The sequence below is a fragment of the Ylistrum balloti genome, unplaced genomic scaffold (genome assembly GCF_031769215.1).
Source record: "Ylistrum balloti isolate Yb309-2 unplaced genomic scaffold, AGI_CSIRO_Ybal_v1 Utg369650, whole genome shotgun sequence".
In the NCBI taxonomy this organism is placed as follows: domain Eukaryota; kingdom Metazoa; phylum Mollusca; class Bivalvia; order Pectinida; family Pectinidae; genus Ylistrum; species Ylistrum balloti.
Genome location: NW_026781906.1, coordinates 875,504 through 895,955, shown reverse-complemented (window position 1 = coordinate 895,955; position 20,452 = coordinate 875,504). Strand labels below are relative to the sequence as shown.

Genomic DNA, 20,452 nt, shown 5'->3' with positions numbered 1-20,452 from the left:
AACAGCCAATCACGGTACAGACGAGACCTATAGTCCCCATATTGTTGGAGAATCCAGGCATCCTTTGTCAGCTCACTGTTACTTGTTAAAACCTCACAGCTATACAGTCGTACATCTGTACAAACAACAATAAGGATACACAATAAAGTAGAAAGATCAGGCTTTAGGAACAAATAGGTACATGAAATAATATCATCTCACCAACTCCCACCCCCCGCAAGAAATCAACTAATCATACTCACATGCAGCTTCATAATATGTCCCAACTATTCTAACTCAATATCCTACTCCAGCTAGAACAAGCAAACTTAACCAGTCTCTCAAAATATCCTGTCCTCACCTGAGCTGGAACAAGCAAACTTAACCAGTCTCTCAAAATATCCTGTCCTCACCTGAGCTGGAACTAGCAACCCAAACATATCCTGTCCTCACCTGAGCTGGAACTAGCAACCCAAACAAGTCCCTCTCTACATCCTAAATCTTATCTATCCAGTGGAAAGTGGTTTTCATACTATCGTAAATCTTAATAAGTAATAAAGGGTGATCCAACACACCTAATGTAGACCTTAACGGTATAGTCTTCGGTCGGATTTGTGTGGGATTCAATAGAGTTCTTTACTAAGAAAACGTGATAAAAAAAAAAGGAAACTCAACAACACAAAGACTTTTTATGAACAAGAGGCCCAGAGGGCCTGTATCACTCACCTGGATCATAATGACCAACAGTTTAGGATAATATCACTATCCTAGATGTTTTGGATAATCAAAAAATGTCATTTAAAGATTTAACACATTTGACCCATGTGACCTTAACTATGGGTCAAGGTCATTTCTTTTTGCCAACTTTCTTGGACTTCATAAAAGGAACATACTGGCCAAATGTAATGATTCTAGGCTTTTCAATATTTCAGAAGAAATTGTTTAAACGCTTTAACACATTTGACCTCGGTGACCTTGACCTTGACCTTGACATGGCTTATAAGGAAGAAGGTTTTTAAGAACTTGAATTTCTCCTGTTGGACCGTCACCTCAAGACTGCTGGTTGATACAAAATTGGGTTCCTTTCAACCAGGTATGCTTCATACCAAATCAGGACTGGATCAAGGCATTCCCACAAAAGTAAGATTTTCAAGAATTTTCCCCCTTTTCTCTGTTTGGGCCCAGTCCCTCCTGCCACAAGGTGGTCTACACCCAATAATATACAAAATTGATCCTCTTCATATATCCAGCTTGGCTCAGACAAATTGGGACAGAATTAAGGAATTTCAACAGAAGAAAAGTATGTTAAAATGTTGCTCTAATTCCCTTATTTATCCCTGTTTCTCCTGACTCAGGACATAAAGACCCATCGCTTATATAAAATCAATTCTACTTCATCAAAGCATGATTCAGACAAAACTGGGACAATATCAAAGCATTCTCACAGAAGAAGGATTTTAGAGAATTTGCTCTATCTTACATATTGGGTCATAACCTTTCCAACCCAGGGTCCAAGACCAACTGTTCAAACAAAATTGATTCCCCTTTGCCAAAAGACCAAATACGAGCAAAATTCAATCAATCCTACATTAGGTGTAGGATTTTAAAGAATTAATTTTTTCCAAAATTCTGCCCCTCCCACTCAAAGGGGGTCTAGACAAAATATCTATACAAAATTGTTTCCATTTCACCCAGAGATTTTGCAGAAAAAAATTGGGCAAAATTCAATCATTCCTTCAGAAGGGGTAAAATCTATTCTTTTTACCAATCCCTCCTGCTCCATGATGCAAAGAACCACAGTTTATACAAAACTGATTTCCTTTCCCCACAGGATGCCTCAGACCATTTTTTTTACAGCATTAACTAAAAGTAAATTACTTTAAACTCATATAATGCACACGAAAGTGTGTCCAGTTCTGAATTTGTCTGGCAAAAGCATTTTTTCAACTCTGTTTAATAATGAATTATTTTCTACTCTGTTCAAACTGTAATATCTAAGTCAAACTTTTAGAAAATCACCATGTAGATGTACCACCTCCTTGACTTTTGTTGGAATTCAAGCCCATGTACTGTACAAGAATGAAAAACACAATCATACATTACATTACATCAGTTAAGCGTTGATCAATAATAGTGCATGGTTTAAAAAAAGTAGACCAGAAATCTTGTGATTTATCTATAAACGGTTTTATAAAATGGAGTGGGAGGGTGTACATTTATGTACCAGTTCCTGACCCCTAAATCCACATGTAACTAGTCTACATTTGTTTTATTTCCCTATAACTAGTGGTTTAAGTACCCATACTTCAACCCATTGTAAACCATGAGTCGACGAGTGTCTGAACACAAAAATAAGGCGATCAGATACAATACATATATAATAACAATGTACACAAGTATTAAACTTAAACACTTCCCTTTTATGTTAAATGCTTGTGTTTGCAGCTGATTTCCATGATTCAAAGCCAGGCAATGAGAACAAGAGGTCCAATGGGCCTTGATAGTTACCTTAGTTCAAGGAGAAAAAGAGTTCAGCTCCAAAAATTTACAGGTATTTTTCTCAGGGAAGTTGAATTTCCAACATCGTAAAACTGACCTGCATATGGCGCTCAGAAAAAGTGGTGGTTTGAATGGATCAAACAGATAGGTTTCAGAGAAAATTGCAGTTTTACTATTTTTCTAGGTCACCTTGACCTTTGACTGAGTGACCTTGAAACCTGGTTCAAAATAACCTTCGCATTAGTCCCTACAACTTTTAAAAGTGTATGGCTATACAAGCAAGAGGCCATCGCCCTTAACAGTCTTTTGACCATAAGACCTATATAAGACGTAACAATGATAATAATAGAAGGAAAAATTATTAAATGATTACTACAGTTCTGGTTATTTTAGTGGAAGAGGCAAAAAGCAATCCTCTTTTCACTTTCTCCTACATAATTTCAGTTTAATGCCACCAATGGTATCGAAAAGTTTTAAAATGGTTTTTCTTCAAGACAGCCACAGTCGCCATGTTCACTTTCAGGCTGACCCGAAAGATAACACTGTGTCTGGACCATTCAAGATCCTTTCAGGCATGCTTCACTTCAATTCCAATAATGACACTTAAGAATTTTAAAAGCAAGTATATTTGTTTAGAGAAGCCATGCTTGTGCAATCAAGTTATGTAATGGTGCCCTGGCAGTTATAATGAGCTTTTGACTAGGCCAAAAAATAACACTTTCTTGGCTTTTTTTTCCTTAGCACACCAACCAATTTTTCAGCTAAGTGGCACTAGTGAAACTTGAGAAGTTTGAAGTGAATGAAAATAGGTTTTAAAAATTTGCAAAATTTTTTTCTTTTGGGCCCCATGACCCTCAAGCCCCAGGCAGCCTTAACCATAAATTTGCTAAAATTATTTGCCTTTCAAGGCCCTGCCATTTCTGCAAAGACCAACTGCTTATTTAAAACTCATTCCCTTTTCATCCGAGGATTTTCAGACCAAACTGGGACAAAATCCTTGTATTTTTACAGAAGATGAAAGATTTTAAATAATTTGAAGAAGGGAGCAAAATCGAATCATTCCTACAGGAGAGGTAGAGTTTTACAGAAGTTGAAACATTTTTTTGTTTGGGCCTATCAGACCCCAGGGTGAGAGACAAACCCACTATCTATACAGAATTTGTTCTGCTTTCCAACAGGATGTTTCTGACTAAATTTAGGTCAAAAATCTGTCAAGTTGTTTATGACTAGCTAAAATCAACACTTGGTCAGGACCATCTCAGGATCATTTCAGGCAAGTTTCAGCTCAATCCCTGAGGTTGAACTTGAGAAAAAATTTAAAAAGTAGAAAGTTTACACAAAGATAAACCATGATGGCCTAAAAGCCAAAGATTTTGGAGAAAATTGGCAGTCTTACTTCTGTATTGAAGACCTTTGACCTTCAGTCCAGTGACAATAATACTTAAACAAAATTTTTGCATGATTTTCTTAATTTTGCCTTAACAAAAAAAATTTGAGAGTTTTCAAACGAATCAGAATTTTATTTCTGTGTCATATCCATAGCAGTTAGTGCTTTTCTGGAACTGAGAAATGGATGGATTTGTGTTGATGTGGTTATGCCCTCTGGCTTTACTCATGTTACTCTGGATGGCATGAGACTGGCCTCTCATAAGTAGTTCAGTGAGGAAGTCACCAGTTACTACAACCCCACCTCAAAATGACCCTGACAGTTCACAGAGTGATTACCTAAGCAAACTAACTCAAGTCTGGATTTTCATTAAATGATCGATCAATTTTAACAAAGAGGTATGATTCTTAGATGAACTTGAACACCTATTTCAGTTCATTGCCTTGGGTGTTCTGAAAACATGCATTTTGAATCATCATGTCTAAATATAGAACATGTTTGTCCTTAATGTCCTAATTGTCACTTTTACAATTAAAGCTGAGAAATGCAAAAGAAATGACAAAAAAAATATTTATTTAGTGTCTAAATTACAGCTTTAATGTGATGGTTCATAATCATCTCCGAGAGGACATTTTACCAAGTCTCCAACACCAATAAGTATTTACATCTTCTAGCTTATCTCATACATGTACACATATAGCAGAAAAATATAGCCTAGAAGTTTTCTTCATTATATTCTGCAGTGTAGTTGGGACAAGGTTTCATGAATAATCATGAGGCAGTAAGAGGTGAGTAGGTACAAAGCATGTATTTTCATAATGCCATGCCACATGTCATACAAGCCACAAGGGTGCAGATGTAGATAACAGATATAGGGTCATTCCAGCCTTGGAAAGCAACACAAGAAGTCAGGTTTTAAGATACTTAATGATTTATGATGTACTATGATATAATTCACAATCACTATAGTAGTCAGTCATAACGTTTTAAAACAAGATTTAGCTCATAAAGTTTATCTCTGGTTTTTAACCCCTGCTTTAATTGTGCATCGCTCAACAGTACAAAGGTAGCTGTAGAACCTTGTTGTTTTTTCTGATCAGTTCCAAAATAAGTGGGGCACAACTTAGGAGTAAAACCCATCCAGCACTTCTCAAGAAACAGGGAAAACAAACTTTGATAGACAGTGAATTTTTTTTTTACTTTTATTTTTTTTTGTCCTGGGTGTTTCTCCTTGTTAAATCGTTTACAATTTTTCCACAATGAAGAACACTTAAGGATATCTTCCAAATTTTTTTTTTAATTGTATAACTGTGTTTCCTCGATAAATACAGGCAAACAAAGCTGTAAACCCTGTCCACTGGAAACCCTTTAAAAACTGTTTAAAAAATACCTCGATTGTTCCATAATCCTGGAAACTTATGGGTAGGATTGATATAAATGTTTCGTTATCCATTCACAATTAGAGAGATCCCAAATTCCACTTCCACCTGTCTACGTGCAATAGGGTCGTTTTTATTAATTCTGTGCTGCTGTTATTGATGTGTCGCCTCATTGGTTTTTTTCTGCGTCGTCTTCTTAACTACTTGTGCATATATATACACCTGCTCGAAAGTTATGTACCGCCATCTTCAAATTTGAAATCTGAACCAAAAACCACACATTCAGGTAGATTGTCAACACTGCTTAAAATGAGGTTATTTTATAGAGATGTAATATGTGTAAACCCTTGTGCATGATATGCATGTGCCAGGTAAAATTTGCTGTTACAAGGTGACCCTACGCCTGTAAAAAAACTAAGTTCACACCTACATTTTTCACAGTGTTTTCAAAGTCTTTTATCGATTGTATACCGCATGCAGCTATGCCTAGACGACGAATTAGTAACAATGAAAGGTGGCATATCATTGGCATGCATAATACGGGAATGTCATGAAGGGAAATTGGACAACTCAATATTACCCACACCGTCATCAGTCATCTAATACGTAAGCACGTGGTTACTGGGAATGTCCAAGATCGACAAGGAAGTGGAAGACCCAGAAAAACTGCTCGTGATGACAGAATGCTTTCTAAACTGGCTAGGCAGGAGCCAAGATCGACAAGTCGGACTCTAAGAGTCAGATGGCAAGTCAACGCCCGATTGTCTCTCAGCACGTTGAAGCGGAGACTAAAAGCTGGTGGACTTTCTTCACGTCATCCTATCTGACATCCTCTTCTCACCCTGAGACATATCCAGGAACGATTGCAGTGCTGCAACACACGGCGCGGTTGGAATATTCGGTCATGAAGACATGTTCATTGGTCTTATGAAAGTCTGTTTCTTTTGCACGTTATTGACAGGAGAAGCCGGATATGGCGACCACGAGGTACTGCCTACCATCAACATAACATCCAGCCAGAAATTCCATTCGGTGGTGGGTCTGTGATGGTATGGGGTTGCTGTTCATATGATTGTAAACTTGACCTCGTCCAAGTCCAAGGCAACCTCAATGGCGAAAGATACCAGAATCAGAGCCTTCAAACAGAAATTGTGCCCCATTTTGATAACCATATGCTGGCGAGCCGACCCATCCTAATGGACAATAATGCCAGATCTCACCAAGCCTTTGCAGTGAGGGAATATCTTCAGCGTAACGCCATTGACACTCTTCCTTGGCCGGCGAGAAGCCCTGATCTGAATCTCATAGAACATTTATGGGATATTTTAGGCCACCGTGTGCGAGCACGAGTCCCTGGTGTGCAAAATCTGGCAGAACTTGCACAGACTCTTCGGGAGGAATGGGATAACACCCCCCCCAATGCAAATCAGAAGACTCATCACCAGTATGAGGAGATGTATTGAAACTTGCATCCGTGCAAGGGGTGGTTACACCCGATACCAACAAATATTTGTGTTAACAAAGAGAGATGTATCACAAATTATTGCTTCACTTTTTTGATGATAAAAAGTTGACTGGTTTTCGTTAACATGAAAACATATTTTGGTAACTAAATTTGATGAAAAGTTTCAATTTTAAATTACTGCTGATAAAATATCAAATATTGAATTCATGTCGTCATTTATAATCTAGATTACGAGTTTACAGTCGTACAAATACAGAATTAACATTTTCAACAGTATTTGTGCAGAAACTATTGATTCTCAGTTATGGTCTTTTCAACCCTGTCCAAAAAATTTGGTGGTGCTTAACTTTTGAGCGGGTGTATATGTTGTGTACGCATGTCCAGTTTACCTATGTGACGTTATATGTATATGTGTGTCCAGGTATTGTCTCATTCTGGTTCGGTGGTCTTTGTTTGTCATTGGCGGGGATTTAGTGGACAATAGACCTTTCACGGGTACGGATGGAAAAATATTGGTACAAGACCATAGGGACCCTTGACCCATTGTCAGGGTAGGTAGCTATTGTTTCAATAAGATTTACATATGTGGCGTTAATATAAATTATACATTAAATATTGTATCTGTCTACCAGGATACTATGAGAAGAATTCATGTTTTTAACACTGTAGGAAATACATGTGTTTAAGTATATTATTCTTTGTATTGTAGGGTCTTTGACTTAATCTAGATGCAAAATAAAGATAAAGTGAAACCGGACTAAAGCGTTCGCCCCTTATTACACCATCATTACCTACTGATATAGGTTCCACTGGACTGTGGATCCTTGTCTGTCTGATGTGGTAGTTCATATATAATCATTTTTCATGGTTTTCCTAATATATCTCATATTAAAATCTTATTATTCAGGGTTTTCCATAATTTTGTTACTAGTAGGCTGTGTAGTGAAAGTAGGAGGCTGGCCTGCCGTGTATGTGTAGTCGTGTACGGAACATTATTACGGAACTGGATTGGTGTAGGCGGCCAAATGATCAAAGTAGCCGGTCAAATTGGCTGGCGACCGGCTCTTATGGAAATCCCTGTTAATCTTTCTATATTTCTTCTTTTTTCCTTTTTCTCTGAAAACGATCATTTCTTTCCTTCAACCAGAGGAATGACATTAATAAAATCACTGCAGGAAACAAAAAGTAAAACAGAATTTGTTTTTCTTTGTTACAGAAGTTTATAAATCTTCTGGAAAATAAGCTTGCGATAAATATATTTTCAAACACATTTGTTTGTTTACATAAAATGTCCTGTTATCTATTTTGCTGGGTTTCATTTTTAACACCACTTGTAACGCCCTTTGATTGTTGTTTATTTACACTAAAATTGTGCCAAGTATGAAGTGTATGTACACAAGATGTGACCTTGAATGTGTATAAAACACTATTCTGATTTAGCAGTTCTCGATTTCAGATAACATTTATTGCCTGTTTAGATAATGATATCTTGTACATAGATACACTTTAAACGATACATGTATGACTCCTATGGGTTTTTTTTAATCAATACTACTTTCACAGCCTTTTCTGGGAGCTCCAAGGGAGTGTATATCGGCCCCTTCCCAATAGCATTTATTTCATAATATGGCCGAATTCCAAAAATACAGTTTTCTCCTTAAAACTTCTTTTCTGACTGATAATCCTCCTCCCCAATAAGATAAAGAGTACCTTTCTTAAATTAAGCAATAGTTAGGCAAAAGAGCATAAGACTTAACGATCTCAGCTGATGATCTGAAGCTCCTCAGGGAGCAGTGATAATGGATCATTTCAAGCTGTCCTGGTTGTGTCCTTGGAGAAGACACTTTATTATGATATGAAAGGCCTCTCATAATGTGTTCATTGTGATAGTCACCAGCTACAAAAATCTTCTGCAAGAGATGCAACATGCCACTTCCTCATAAATTTTGTGATCCTGGTTGTCCATGGCGTGACATAATATAATTGCATTGCTTTGTCTATAAATTAACATTGAAAAATTTTATTAAAGTGTAAAATCAGACTGGGCCACTTTCTGTGACTTCCTTAGCTTAACTAATAAGACCTTTCAGAGTTTGTACATAGGTAAGGTCCTGGGTTCAAATCCAAATTTGGTTCTGTATTATTTTAATCTCCTTCATATGTTAAAGTGTTTCCTTTTAATTGTAGCAGAACTGAACCTCTTTGATCATTGGTGACCTGGTAGAATGCATGTATATCCAGAGTTTGGTGTGTCCTAGATTTGAATTCTAATCTGACTTTTATTTTGCCACTCCTTGTGGGGTTGTATTGTAATGGAAGGGAGATTGAAACCTCAGTCAAACAGATAGTATGGGTAGCCAGAGAATTTCTTACTGGTCTCAGTGGTTGATCTGCATTGCTTGTCTCTAGATTCTCTTTAAAAAAATCATCAATGTCACAGCCATTTCCAAGATTCTGGATTGTAAGACACGCACAAACTTGATAAGCTGACATTTTGTTTTAGTGTTGTACTCTTGCATCTAACCCAAAGTTGTGGTGTGAGCAGCAACAGACAACAAACAGAATTCCATTCATGGAGACAGCAGGGCTCTTACACCCCATTTTGGGACTGGGGCCCGGGGCCCTTAGAATTGGGAAAAATAGCAGTGTTTTCCTTAGGATTGGGAAAACTTGGGGTCTAAATTGGGAAAAAAAGATACTATTTTGCATTGGGAATAGGGCCGAATATTGGCCCCAAATCTGGCAGATCGAGAGCCCTGGACAGCCTTAGTCAAACAATAGTTTATTGCTTTGTATATATTGACTTCTACAATCATTATTGTATAGGTAGAGCAATTTACAAAAAAAATCAATGAGGAATGAAAAGAGAAAGTTGGAGAATTATTCTCAGAATGCAGTATATTGCTTAGAAACATCAAAAATTAATTACAATGCTATATAGAATTGAAAATTGAATAACTCGAGTGGACATATTGGGCATATATTGATAACATGTAAAAATAAAGGATACCATTGTCTTACTGGGCACATGAATCTGGCATTTTATATGTGAAATAATTGTTACTATTATCTTTCATATTCTACATAGTAAAAGTCCTATATATTAACACGGACTTATATACACATGTGTATATAAGTCCGTGATATTAAGTAGCAAATTAGATAATATTTCACAAACAACGTCACATTCCTGTGGACAAGGTTTACATCAACATCTTGTGTATTAGTCACTAAGTAAGTAATCACATTGTAATTCTTTTGTTCATACTTACACTCGTGGATCTGTTGAGGGTTTTCTGCGCCGAGAATTCTCCGTTTCGGCTTTCCCAGCCCTACTGTACGTCACGATGACAAATTGCCTTTTGTCCAAAACATTTTATGACAACCTCCAAATCATATATGATCATTTAGAATGGTATTTCATCTACACCTTTTGTATTTTTTTCTTCAAACAATCATAACAATCGTACTTATGATACGAGTGTGTTTGTTCGTCAGTGAAATTACTTCCTGCCAAACCTTTTTCTTGGAATTCTAAAAATACTGATCACAGTCGTCGGAAAGCTTTTTGTCAATCAGACGTCTCTGTTGTCATCATGACCATCCAATGCCAAAATTTAGTTTACGAGTAACACTCGTTTTCTCGCACACCAAATGTACAGAATAGTCTAAATCTTATCCTGATAGGAAGGAACAAGAGTGTAAAATTAAACTGAGATCTTGACCCTGTAATAATCCAACGCGCGGAGATGGGAAATACCTTGATACTAAAAATAGATGTAAGGCTCAGCAATACTAAAGCGCGGGAAATTTGACTTTTACAACTTGGATGCAATGGCCACAGGAATCTTTCGTGCTGTATGTAATATTTTGATTTATGATTCCACACACAGGGCGTCCTGTGGTACGTCTCGTTATGCCAAGTTACCATTTGTACCAAGACTTTAGTGAAACGTTAATTACAATAGATATTAGCTGCCATGAATTATTGACGGTGTTGCCAAGACTGTGAAGTTTATGGATTTTGACAGGTCAATCCGATGTTGGCCATATTATGACTTCTGCTTCATTGTGAAGGCTGCTGGAATCATATTGTTCAAACATATGTTATAGGAATACAGAAATATAGGCCTAATGATCAACATCCTACATGTTCGAATTAGTTATAGCAGTCTCTTATAGCCAGACACTTCACCACTTTTAAATCTCCAGTAGCTAGTAAGAGGACCTGTACTCGCAGACATTTTCATGCTGTGAATTATAGATTTGATTACAATTGAGGTATTTGTCCTTGATGGCTATTCTGCCATTATTGATTTTACTAAAACAGCTATTTAATCAGGAATGCATAATATAGATCATGTATTAGACTTCTCAGATTAAATTCAAACTTTCACCATATATATGTATGGGGGGAACCCACTGGTGTGTAACTTACAGACACTAAACAAGGATTGGTTCACCAATCACAATATTTACATACCCCTATTTAAATGATTAAGTCGTTTCTCATGAAAAAAATCACTCCAATTGATAAGCACTTTCTTTGGGGAGCTTTGTTCATGCGACAACCCAGGCTAGCCAGGAAAATCACATTTGGCTTCTTTTTGAAGACGCGTTCCAAACATGCTTTTGTTTTCTTTATACACAACAGGACAAATTTTAATCGCGGTGTTTCAAATCTATTCATTTCAAAATACACTAATTTGAAATTATCAATGAAATCCGATAGTGAAGTAATGTCGGGCATTGCTTTTCATAAATTGTGGTATTAAATCTCGCTCTTCACCTCCTTTCAACAAATTTCTATTAATTTTGTTTACATGGTATCATTACGTATCAAAGGCTAGGTAACGTATATTGAACGTATGTGAAACAGATCCGCTACACCTGAACCCAATAGCTTCAAAATCACACCATATTGCAACTTTTTAGCGAAAATATTGCTTCGTATCTGGTAATTTTAAACAAAACTACCTCTTGACAGGTTAGTTTTATTCGTTGCGTTGAATTTTAAGTGAAACAGCACCATGTATGCAAATGACTCAACCGCCACATAGACGACGCCATGACACCAATATAAGAAAAAACACTTAAGGGAGGACGGTGGGGGAGTGTTTGCTTTAAAAAGGGGGCTTTTAAACGTCACTATGTCCAAACTTGACAACACATTTAAATGAGTTATTTAAATATGCAAATTGGATTTCCCCGATATTTCTAATTTACACTTGATCAAAAATTACTTCGAATATTTAAGGAATCAACATGGACTAGATATGATAAGTTTTTAAATGATCTGGTGATTGGAACATCAAGAAATTCAGATTTACGTATGACCTTTTCACTTTTTATTAAAGGCTTTATTATTGCAACGCAGTAAAATGTTACAGTGAATTTGTTTATTTTTTCATTCAATTATATGTAACTGGCCAGAAATCATTGTGTAATTCCAAGATGAGCTTTTGTAATGATTATACATGTTTCATGGAAAATTTGAAACATGCACTGAAGATGTCATCTTAAACTGTGATACAGGTTATCTGTCTTTAACATTTAACGTACCTCTATAATTTTTTTGAGGGGCGGGATTCTTGTGTAAGAGTAGGGTTACAAGGTTTGATAATATGGAGATATTTGATATTTTGCGATTTTAGCAGAATTATTAATTATTCATTAATGTATATCTGAAACCGCCTTTAATATACTGACCACCTGATTGTCGTATTTCTTAGCACATGTTTTTCGTCCCACACAATTACAAAAGTTCTCTCTCTCTCTGTGTTTTGACAAAGACATTCTGGGGACACCCGTTTCCAATAGCAACACCAACAATATGGTAGTAGTAAGTGTAATCACTTCCCAACTTAATCTCTCCTGAATACTTGATAAACAATCTTTCTGGGGACATATCTCTTATCTCTGTGGGTGCGAGAACATTAATGCAATGTCCTCACAGAAATGAGATGTAATGGTAGAATGTGTGTTCCCTAACCGGAAATCCTGGAACTGCAGCATGACCATTACTACTGAGGATATCTCCTGGCTATACCGTCAGTAACACGTAATTATTAGTTAAAAGACTTACTCAGCAACAGCTGATACCATAGAAGGATTGTAAAAAGCCTGACATGCTTCAGTTATATAATATTTCAGATTTTGCCTAATAAAATGAAATAGTAAGGACGTACTTTGTTTATATTGGATTCCTAAATCACCGCAAGACTCCATTTTTACAGGATTACAGTTTTATTGCGATATTGTTTATGATGATTCTATATCCTTTATTGTGAAATTTCCATTTGTGTGTAGCAACTTGCCTGCTTCCACAACCTCTGGTGTTTACATGTTGCAGTTTACGACTTGTTTCCAATATTGTGATATTTGTGCAAGTTGCACACAGCTGACATATAAACTCACAACACAGGGTTTCAGAGACATGTACATTGATGAATACCATGAGAAAATTTCTGGTTGTTATCACAATTGTTGGGAATATTCTTTTTCCTTGTGCGAAATGAAACTTCTTTGTTGTTTCTTGCTGTTAATTTTGTTCTCATTTGGGAACACACCATTACTGAATTGGATTGAGCAAAGTTTACAGGGAGGATGTCGTTAATGAAGCAGAAGAAACTTACTCTTCCAGAACACCTGGACCCGTATTCATGAAACCGTTCTCATGCTCAAGCACAGATTTTGTGCTCAAGCAAACTTTTTTAATAATTCGCCTAAATCATATGAAATAATACAAATGTCAAATATAAACATTGAATATAACTTTGACTTGAAGTCCTTTCAATTTTTTTTACCTCTTTGGCAAAATCAGAATTATTTACTAATTTTGAACTTAAACAAGGTATAAAGCTAGAGCACAAGATTCATGTTTGAGCATGAGAACTGTTTCATGAATACGGGCCCTTGTCTTATTCTCCTTGTACTTTCTCAGGAGTCTGTGTAGATATTTCTTTTGTTCATGTTCTGTCCTAATTTGCCTGAATCTGAGTTTGGATTATGATTATGTTGACATGTTGGTATTTCCTTGTTTCTATTGATACATTTCCATCAAGAATACGATGGTGTTATAGCTATCATTGATACAAGACACACAGGACAGCCTTCATCGTATATTTAACGATAAATTAAACCCAGGATTACAATGATTTTATATTTAACTGTGATTTTCATGGTTGAGGTCATTGATGAAACAGAATTCCCTTCTGAAATACCTGGTCTTTTTCTCTCTGAACATTCCAAAGGTATCCATGTAACACCACAATTTTAAGGATTTTGATGTTTGAATTGAGATTCCACATAGTGTAAGCATTTTATTTCTTGTGTTATTTCTTTTTCAATTTTGACATCTCGAACTAACAGACCATCTAGGATTTTGATAGTTTGTTATATCTTCAGAAGTTCTATGTATCAATGTTGATTAACTTTGGTCCCTGTTTGTGCATTGTCCTTTTATTGGAATCTGAATGTTACAGATTGTTATCTTTAGAAGTATTAGATGGATAATTCTCATATTTCCCATGTAGGTTTCTTAATAATTATCTTTTTTATTTCACTATGGCCATGGTAAGGTGACCCCAGTTGAAAGTGGGTCAAGGTCATTTATTTCAACAATTTTTTTTTTATTGGGAAGATGTCAAGCAAAGGGAAGAGGTGACATATGGACATCACACCATTGCATACACTCTTTTTTTTCATGCACATGCGCTAACAAAACCTTCAAAAGTCAAAGTTTGAAAAATTGCAACTAACAGACTGAATATGTAAACTAGGAATTGCAGCAAATTTGCCCCGAAAGTTTCTAGGTTATTCCTTTTGTCATTCAGAAAAAGCAGAAACAAAATTATAATACCAAAATATGTGATGACTATTAGAAACCATCTTGAATATCCAATCAAGCTGAAAAACATGGAATGTACAACTAGAGGTGATGCTGAACAAATCTAGAGTTTAGAGATGCTAACAGTGGTTCTTGACAATATTAGAAGTAATCGTCAAAAGGCAAAGTCTGCTGCCACTGGCATCAATCGGAATAGGCAATCAAGCTTAGAAAGTGGCATGCACAGCTTCAACTCGCCCTAAATTATATTTTGAATGCATCCCTAAAGTTTCAACATCTACTTACCAGTTCTGAACAGAAAGCAGTTACTCATTCCAAGGCGATCATGAATATTCCATCAAATATAAAATGTCTCAATAAGATTCTTCTTGTGGCGAAAAAAAGTGATAACAAGAATTGTTAACAGGTCAAATGGCAAAATCATAATTAAAAAGTTAGAAGATAAAAGGTCCTTGCATAGATATAGTAAAAATATGATATGGTAATTCATGATGGCTGCCTTGAAACTATGTTCTTCCCATTGTCATGCTGCTTGAGTAGAAATCAGAGCTGTTCATCATTGGTTATTTCTACGAAAAAACCAGGAAGGATTTTGATCTTCATCTGAATTCATATTGCTCTTCACAATGGCAGACACAATGCATGAACTACAAAAGTAGGAAAATGATTGGCTAAATTTGAAAAAGATCTTTTAAAATTCTTTATTTCACAATATTTGTGAAACTAGTTATATAAACTTAATCAGGAAGAGAGTACATATGGAGTCTTATTGTGGGAGGAAATTAGACCACTGTGGTCAGACATGATGGTAGCATGCATGCAGTTTTACTGAGAGGAAGTTAGATAATCAGGGGGTACCCTACACAATCAGACAGGATGGAATGATCATTTGGGTTATGGATAGACAACTGATACACGGATGTTCATTTAAAAGGAAGTCTGTTGGTTGGGATTATCACCCTGTGATAAGGGTTAGGAAGTTGATCTTTTGATTACACATTTCCACAATAGATAACGAAAATATTGAGCTTTTTTAATCAATTTATTAAACTGATGACAATTATCATCACAGTGTTTGGGTGAACATCTTCAGAGTGCAAGGGTTCTGTAGTCAATACTTGTATATATACATACCGTGACGAAATTAAAAACTTAACTTGTCAACTTGCAGTATTATGAAATTATATCTACCCAAGGCCTCTGACAAACAGAAATGTGCAGAAGTAAGGTAAAGTTGACCTAATTTGACTTTGGTGTAACCATATTTGTAATTTGAAAAAAAGAGATAGCCTAGCGATTGGTTAGGCTTAACATCTTGTGCCAATCAAACTGCTTAGAATGGGCCTTTATTTTAAAATTTTAGTGAGATACTGGAACCCTTGCACTTCTAAAATGGGTCACATTATTATGATAGTTTAGGGTTTCTCTGAGTAATCCTCGAGAACACCTTCCAAATGCTCATTCAACTTCTTAAATGTTTTTCTGCCTCCTCCTTTCTTCCTCTTTTGTATAGGAGCAGCTTTTCTTAAGCCTGTGTCCTGCATTGAAGTAATACCTTGTTTATCTAGATACTCCTCAATCTTTTTCTCATCCAAACCATCTACAGAAACACCTCTCCACAATTTCCGAAAGTCTTCATCCACTGTATAACGACAGTACTTATCATTGTAAAACAGCACCTGTTTTTTATCTGTTGGTCGTGTTACTATAACTACATTTTCACCTAGTGCTTTCAAAGCCTTCTCCGTGTTTGTTGTACCAAAGGACTCATCTATATCTTCCTTAAGGATTCCCCCCATTCCGTGTAAATCATGTCGTTTGAGTAGGTTCAGGAAACCTTTCCTATCTTTTATCTCATATGTAGGTCTAAACACATATTTCTGTCCCCCATCCACCACCTTTACTTTTGGGTTACTAAGTAAAGCTTCTGTTATAAGCCAATGCCTCATTTTCGTTCCAACATCCAGCTGATTTGTTTCATCAAGAACTTCATCTATAGTGAGAGCATGTCGTTCACCATTCTGATGTCTGTCTCGCATATATTTCACTATTTTTGCTAGAATACCAAACTTGTACTGTGAACTTCCTTGCATTTTTTTGTAGTCAAAGCTGCTAGTTTTTGGAGCACTAATACTTTCTGTAGGCTTTGGTCGAGAAAAATTAGAAGATTTAGATTTCTTGGCAGATCTGTCATCATTTTCATGTTTTGGTTTCTTTCGTTTTTCAACAGTTGGCTGTGCTTTTGCTCTTTCTAAGAACGCCTTCCTTTCTTTCAATAGTGCTGGATCCATCTTCAATCTGAAACCAAATTGAGTAACGATAACAAAAAAATCTGTATCTGTACACAATATATGTACCAACAGGTTTTTACAACATTTTGCTTAAAAACATATATATATCAAATAATAATCTAGACCATTGATCAAATGGCTAAAATAAAGTCCTTTATTTACTCTGGAGTAATACTGTTGACAAATTTTCCAATTAAACTGAAATGTTCCAACAAACTTTTGTTGTTTAAGAAAGAATTAAAAACATATCTTTTTTTTCAAATAGAAAATTCTCCTTGTAGTCAATATTCAAAATTTATCGCGAAGTCTGTTAATATTTCTAAAACAGGACATGTAATAAATATAGATGTACTTAACATATGTATGTATATACTTATATAGTTTCAAAATTTTATATTTAATTTATGTGTTCTTAATTGTTACAACTGAATTAAGTTCTAAGTTACTTGTATTTCAATCTTTATTTCATTATTATGTGTATTGTTGTTGACTTTGATTGACTTGATTTAAGGGTAACCATTTATCTTACATTACGTATGTATATCAAAGGGGTAGATAGTATATAGATATATATAAGTATCTGACTGTTATTATTTGGTTGTGATTGATTATTTGGATTGGCTGTGTGGAGATCAGTATGCTTATACTAAACATGTTACTCTCTGAAAATAAAGAATTATTTGTAGTGACCGTTGTGTAACACATTATGATTTCACCATTTCAGTGCAATAAAGTTTTGTCAGCTATATATCATAATTTGTCTTATGGCATCTAAGCCTCAAAAACCATGGAGAAATAAAAACATCTCATTCTGTAGAAAGAAAAACACATGGCCCATGGTCCTCAAAAGTTAGTCATCTGACAATTCATTTCAGGAATTATTGCCCTCCCAAATTCAATTGAGACCCAGTTGAGCATTTAGAAGTACCAACAATGAAAAGCCAAATTTCAGCTAAAATTCTCATTTAGTCCCTTGGGTCAAATCAACTTTATGACTTTAGGAAATTGATGATTCAGACCATATTTGACTGAAATCCAATCAAGCATCAGGGAAGAATAGATTTCAAAGTAAATTCCAGCAAACTTTCACATATCAGGACCTTTTTTTCTTCTCTTCTCTATTTTTGCTCTTGATGATAAGAAATTTGAACATTCCTTTGCAGAAATAGCAATGACAATCTTTACCGACCAAATCCAAGATTGACGTCTGGAAGCCATTCTAATTTTTCTTATCAGTCCCAGAATCAAACAGGTACAAGTAAAGACCAAAGGGATCATATGTTTTAAATTCGAGAGAGATCAACTCAGTACTTCTTAAGCAACAGGGATAACAATCTTTACTAGATGAAATCCAAGATGACTGCCCGTCGGCCATTTTGTTTTATCTGATCACAAGCACAACTAGGGACAAAGATGAACCTATACATGAAACTTGAGAAACACTGTGCAGCATTTTTTAAGGAGTAGTCATAACAATCTTTCGAAGTCAAAATCCAAGACGGCTGCCCATAGGCCATCATCTTTTACTGATCAGTACCAAAATCAAACAGGCACAACTAAGGACCAAGGGAAACCTACATGTGAGATTAAAGAGAAATCAGTCTAGAATTTCTCAAGAAATAGCGATAACAAAAATTGTTTACAGACGGAACAACGGACCATGGATACTTGAATAGCCATCTGATGATGGTGAACTAATGAACTTTCTGAAATTAAGGAATGAATGCTGTATATGCAAGTCATGATTCAGACTGAATTTGACTGCAAGAGTAGTTTCTAAGTAAATTCTAGCATAATCATTCAGGACCTCTTCCTTCTGTTGATAAAGATCATATTTTATCTTATCCTTTTTATTTGTTATCTGAAAAAGGTCAACCCTATACTTCTCAAGACATTGTGATAACAAACTACGCTGTTTAAATCCAAGATGGCCACCTTCCAGCCATCTTGTTTTTAAGATTACCTGGTAGTCCCAAATTGGGACAATGCACAACTAAGGACCAAGGGGAATATATAGTGGTATATGAAATTTGAAAATGATCCAGTCATAATTTCTCAAGAAATAGCGATGACAAGTGTTGTTTAAAGATAAACAGATGAGTACCAGACAAAGGGTGAATTGGATTGACATTCTCTTTTCTCACATGTTTACCCCGTGCCCATTATTTTCTTCTGTCTTTACTTTACTATAGTGATTAAGAACAGAACAAAACAAGAGTATCAATGAAACTGATGTGTACACCAGATAAATAATCAACAATGGGCAATAACTCTGTAGTTGAGGGGTCAAGGGCCCTGAATTGGGTTCAGTGCACATCGTCCTAGTATGATCAATGTATACACAAAATTTGAGTATCCTTGTTTAAATGCAAGCAATTTAAAGTTGTTTTCTAGACATGAAATTTTAGCAAAGGGGAACAGTTGTGTAATTAAGGAGTTGCAGGCCCTGAATTTCATACAATGCACATCATCTTAGTATGATCAATGTATACACCAATTTTCATGATCCTTGCTTAACTGTGAGCAAAGTTATGCTCTGGAAACTTCAATACTACGCCCTCCTTCACAAAGTATTTGACCCCCAAAGACAACAACGACCCATGCAGATTTAGTGTCTGTAAGGAAACATCTCAATCTCCTATAGCTTCTATCCTTGAAGTGGTCAATGCCATCTAATCTTTAACAGAAAGAAGCAATGAAAAACATCCTCCACCTTGTTGTGTTTCGAACTAGCACCCTTTTGGTCTCTAGCCGAAAACTCTGCCGCTCGACTAAAGGGAAATTCCCACTAACCAATGCCAGCAGGCTAATAAGGCAACCTGCACTCTGAACTCTTGACGAGAGACATTATCAAATGTCCGATATAAAAAAGTCCAAAGGAGGAATCCCAGAAAGAATTATCTCTACACATAATCCTGCTTTACATCATGTGTGCATTTACTGCACAGGTACTTGCAGACTCAATTTCAATAGCATTAAAAATTAACAAACCTTATCAAAACTAGAGCTATTGTGAGGTATGTTATTTCTATGTGCTGTTGAATTTGAGTCCACACGTACCTGTGATTTACTGTACATATCTGAATTAGTTATTGTAATATCTAAGAATGATCTGTAATAAAACGCAGTATATACCGTTTTGTGTATGTCCCTCTCAGTAGCAGTGGATATAACTGCAGTCAAAAGATGACTAAAGCGTCTGAATGACTACGATTGCTATGGAGGGGGGGGGGGGGTGAAAAACTAATAAACTTATCAAAGTGACCGGAAACACGTCCCTTTTTTGTGGTAATTTGTTTTTCAAACAATCTCAAATAATATGAGAAAAACAAGCTGCTTTTTTGAAGAGTCTGAAAAATCACTTAATCAAAGACAAATAAGCGGACTCGAAAGAAAACATTTCCTATACTCTACTTTTGTATTCTTTTATTTGGCGAAAACGATTAGAATAGCCAATTCGATTTCGGCGAGACATAATATTGATATCCATATATTCCAGTAGAACACTACTCCTGGGAATTTATTTCAACATTACAATCATTATACTTTTAGATACATCTATTGTATGAACATATTTAGCTATTTACATAAAATAGAAAAAAA

General features: G+C 35.8%; 1 protein-coding gene across 1 annotated transcript; it reads right to left on the bottom strand.

The window, feature by feature from the left end:
* Positions 1 to 15,586: 15,586 nt before the first annotated feature.
* LOC132556467 (general transcription factor IIE subunit 2-like) lies at positions 15,587 to 20,045 on the bottom strand. The gene is made up of 2 exons (XM_060220880.1): positions 19,985 to 20,045; positions 15,587 to 16,856 (listed from the first exon to the last, which is right to left on the bottom strand). Exon 2 carries the CDS (start codon positions 16,847 to 16,849, stop codon positions 15,974 to 15,976), a length of 876 nt encoding a protein of 291 aa, XP_060076863.1. The 5' UTR covers positions 16,850 to 16,856; positions 19,985 to 20,045; the 3' UTR covers positions 15,587 to 15,973.
* Between the last annotated feature and the right edge of the window lie 407 nt (positions 20,046 to 20,452).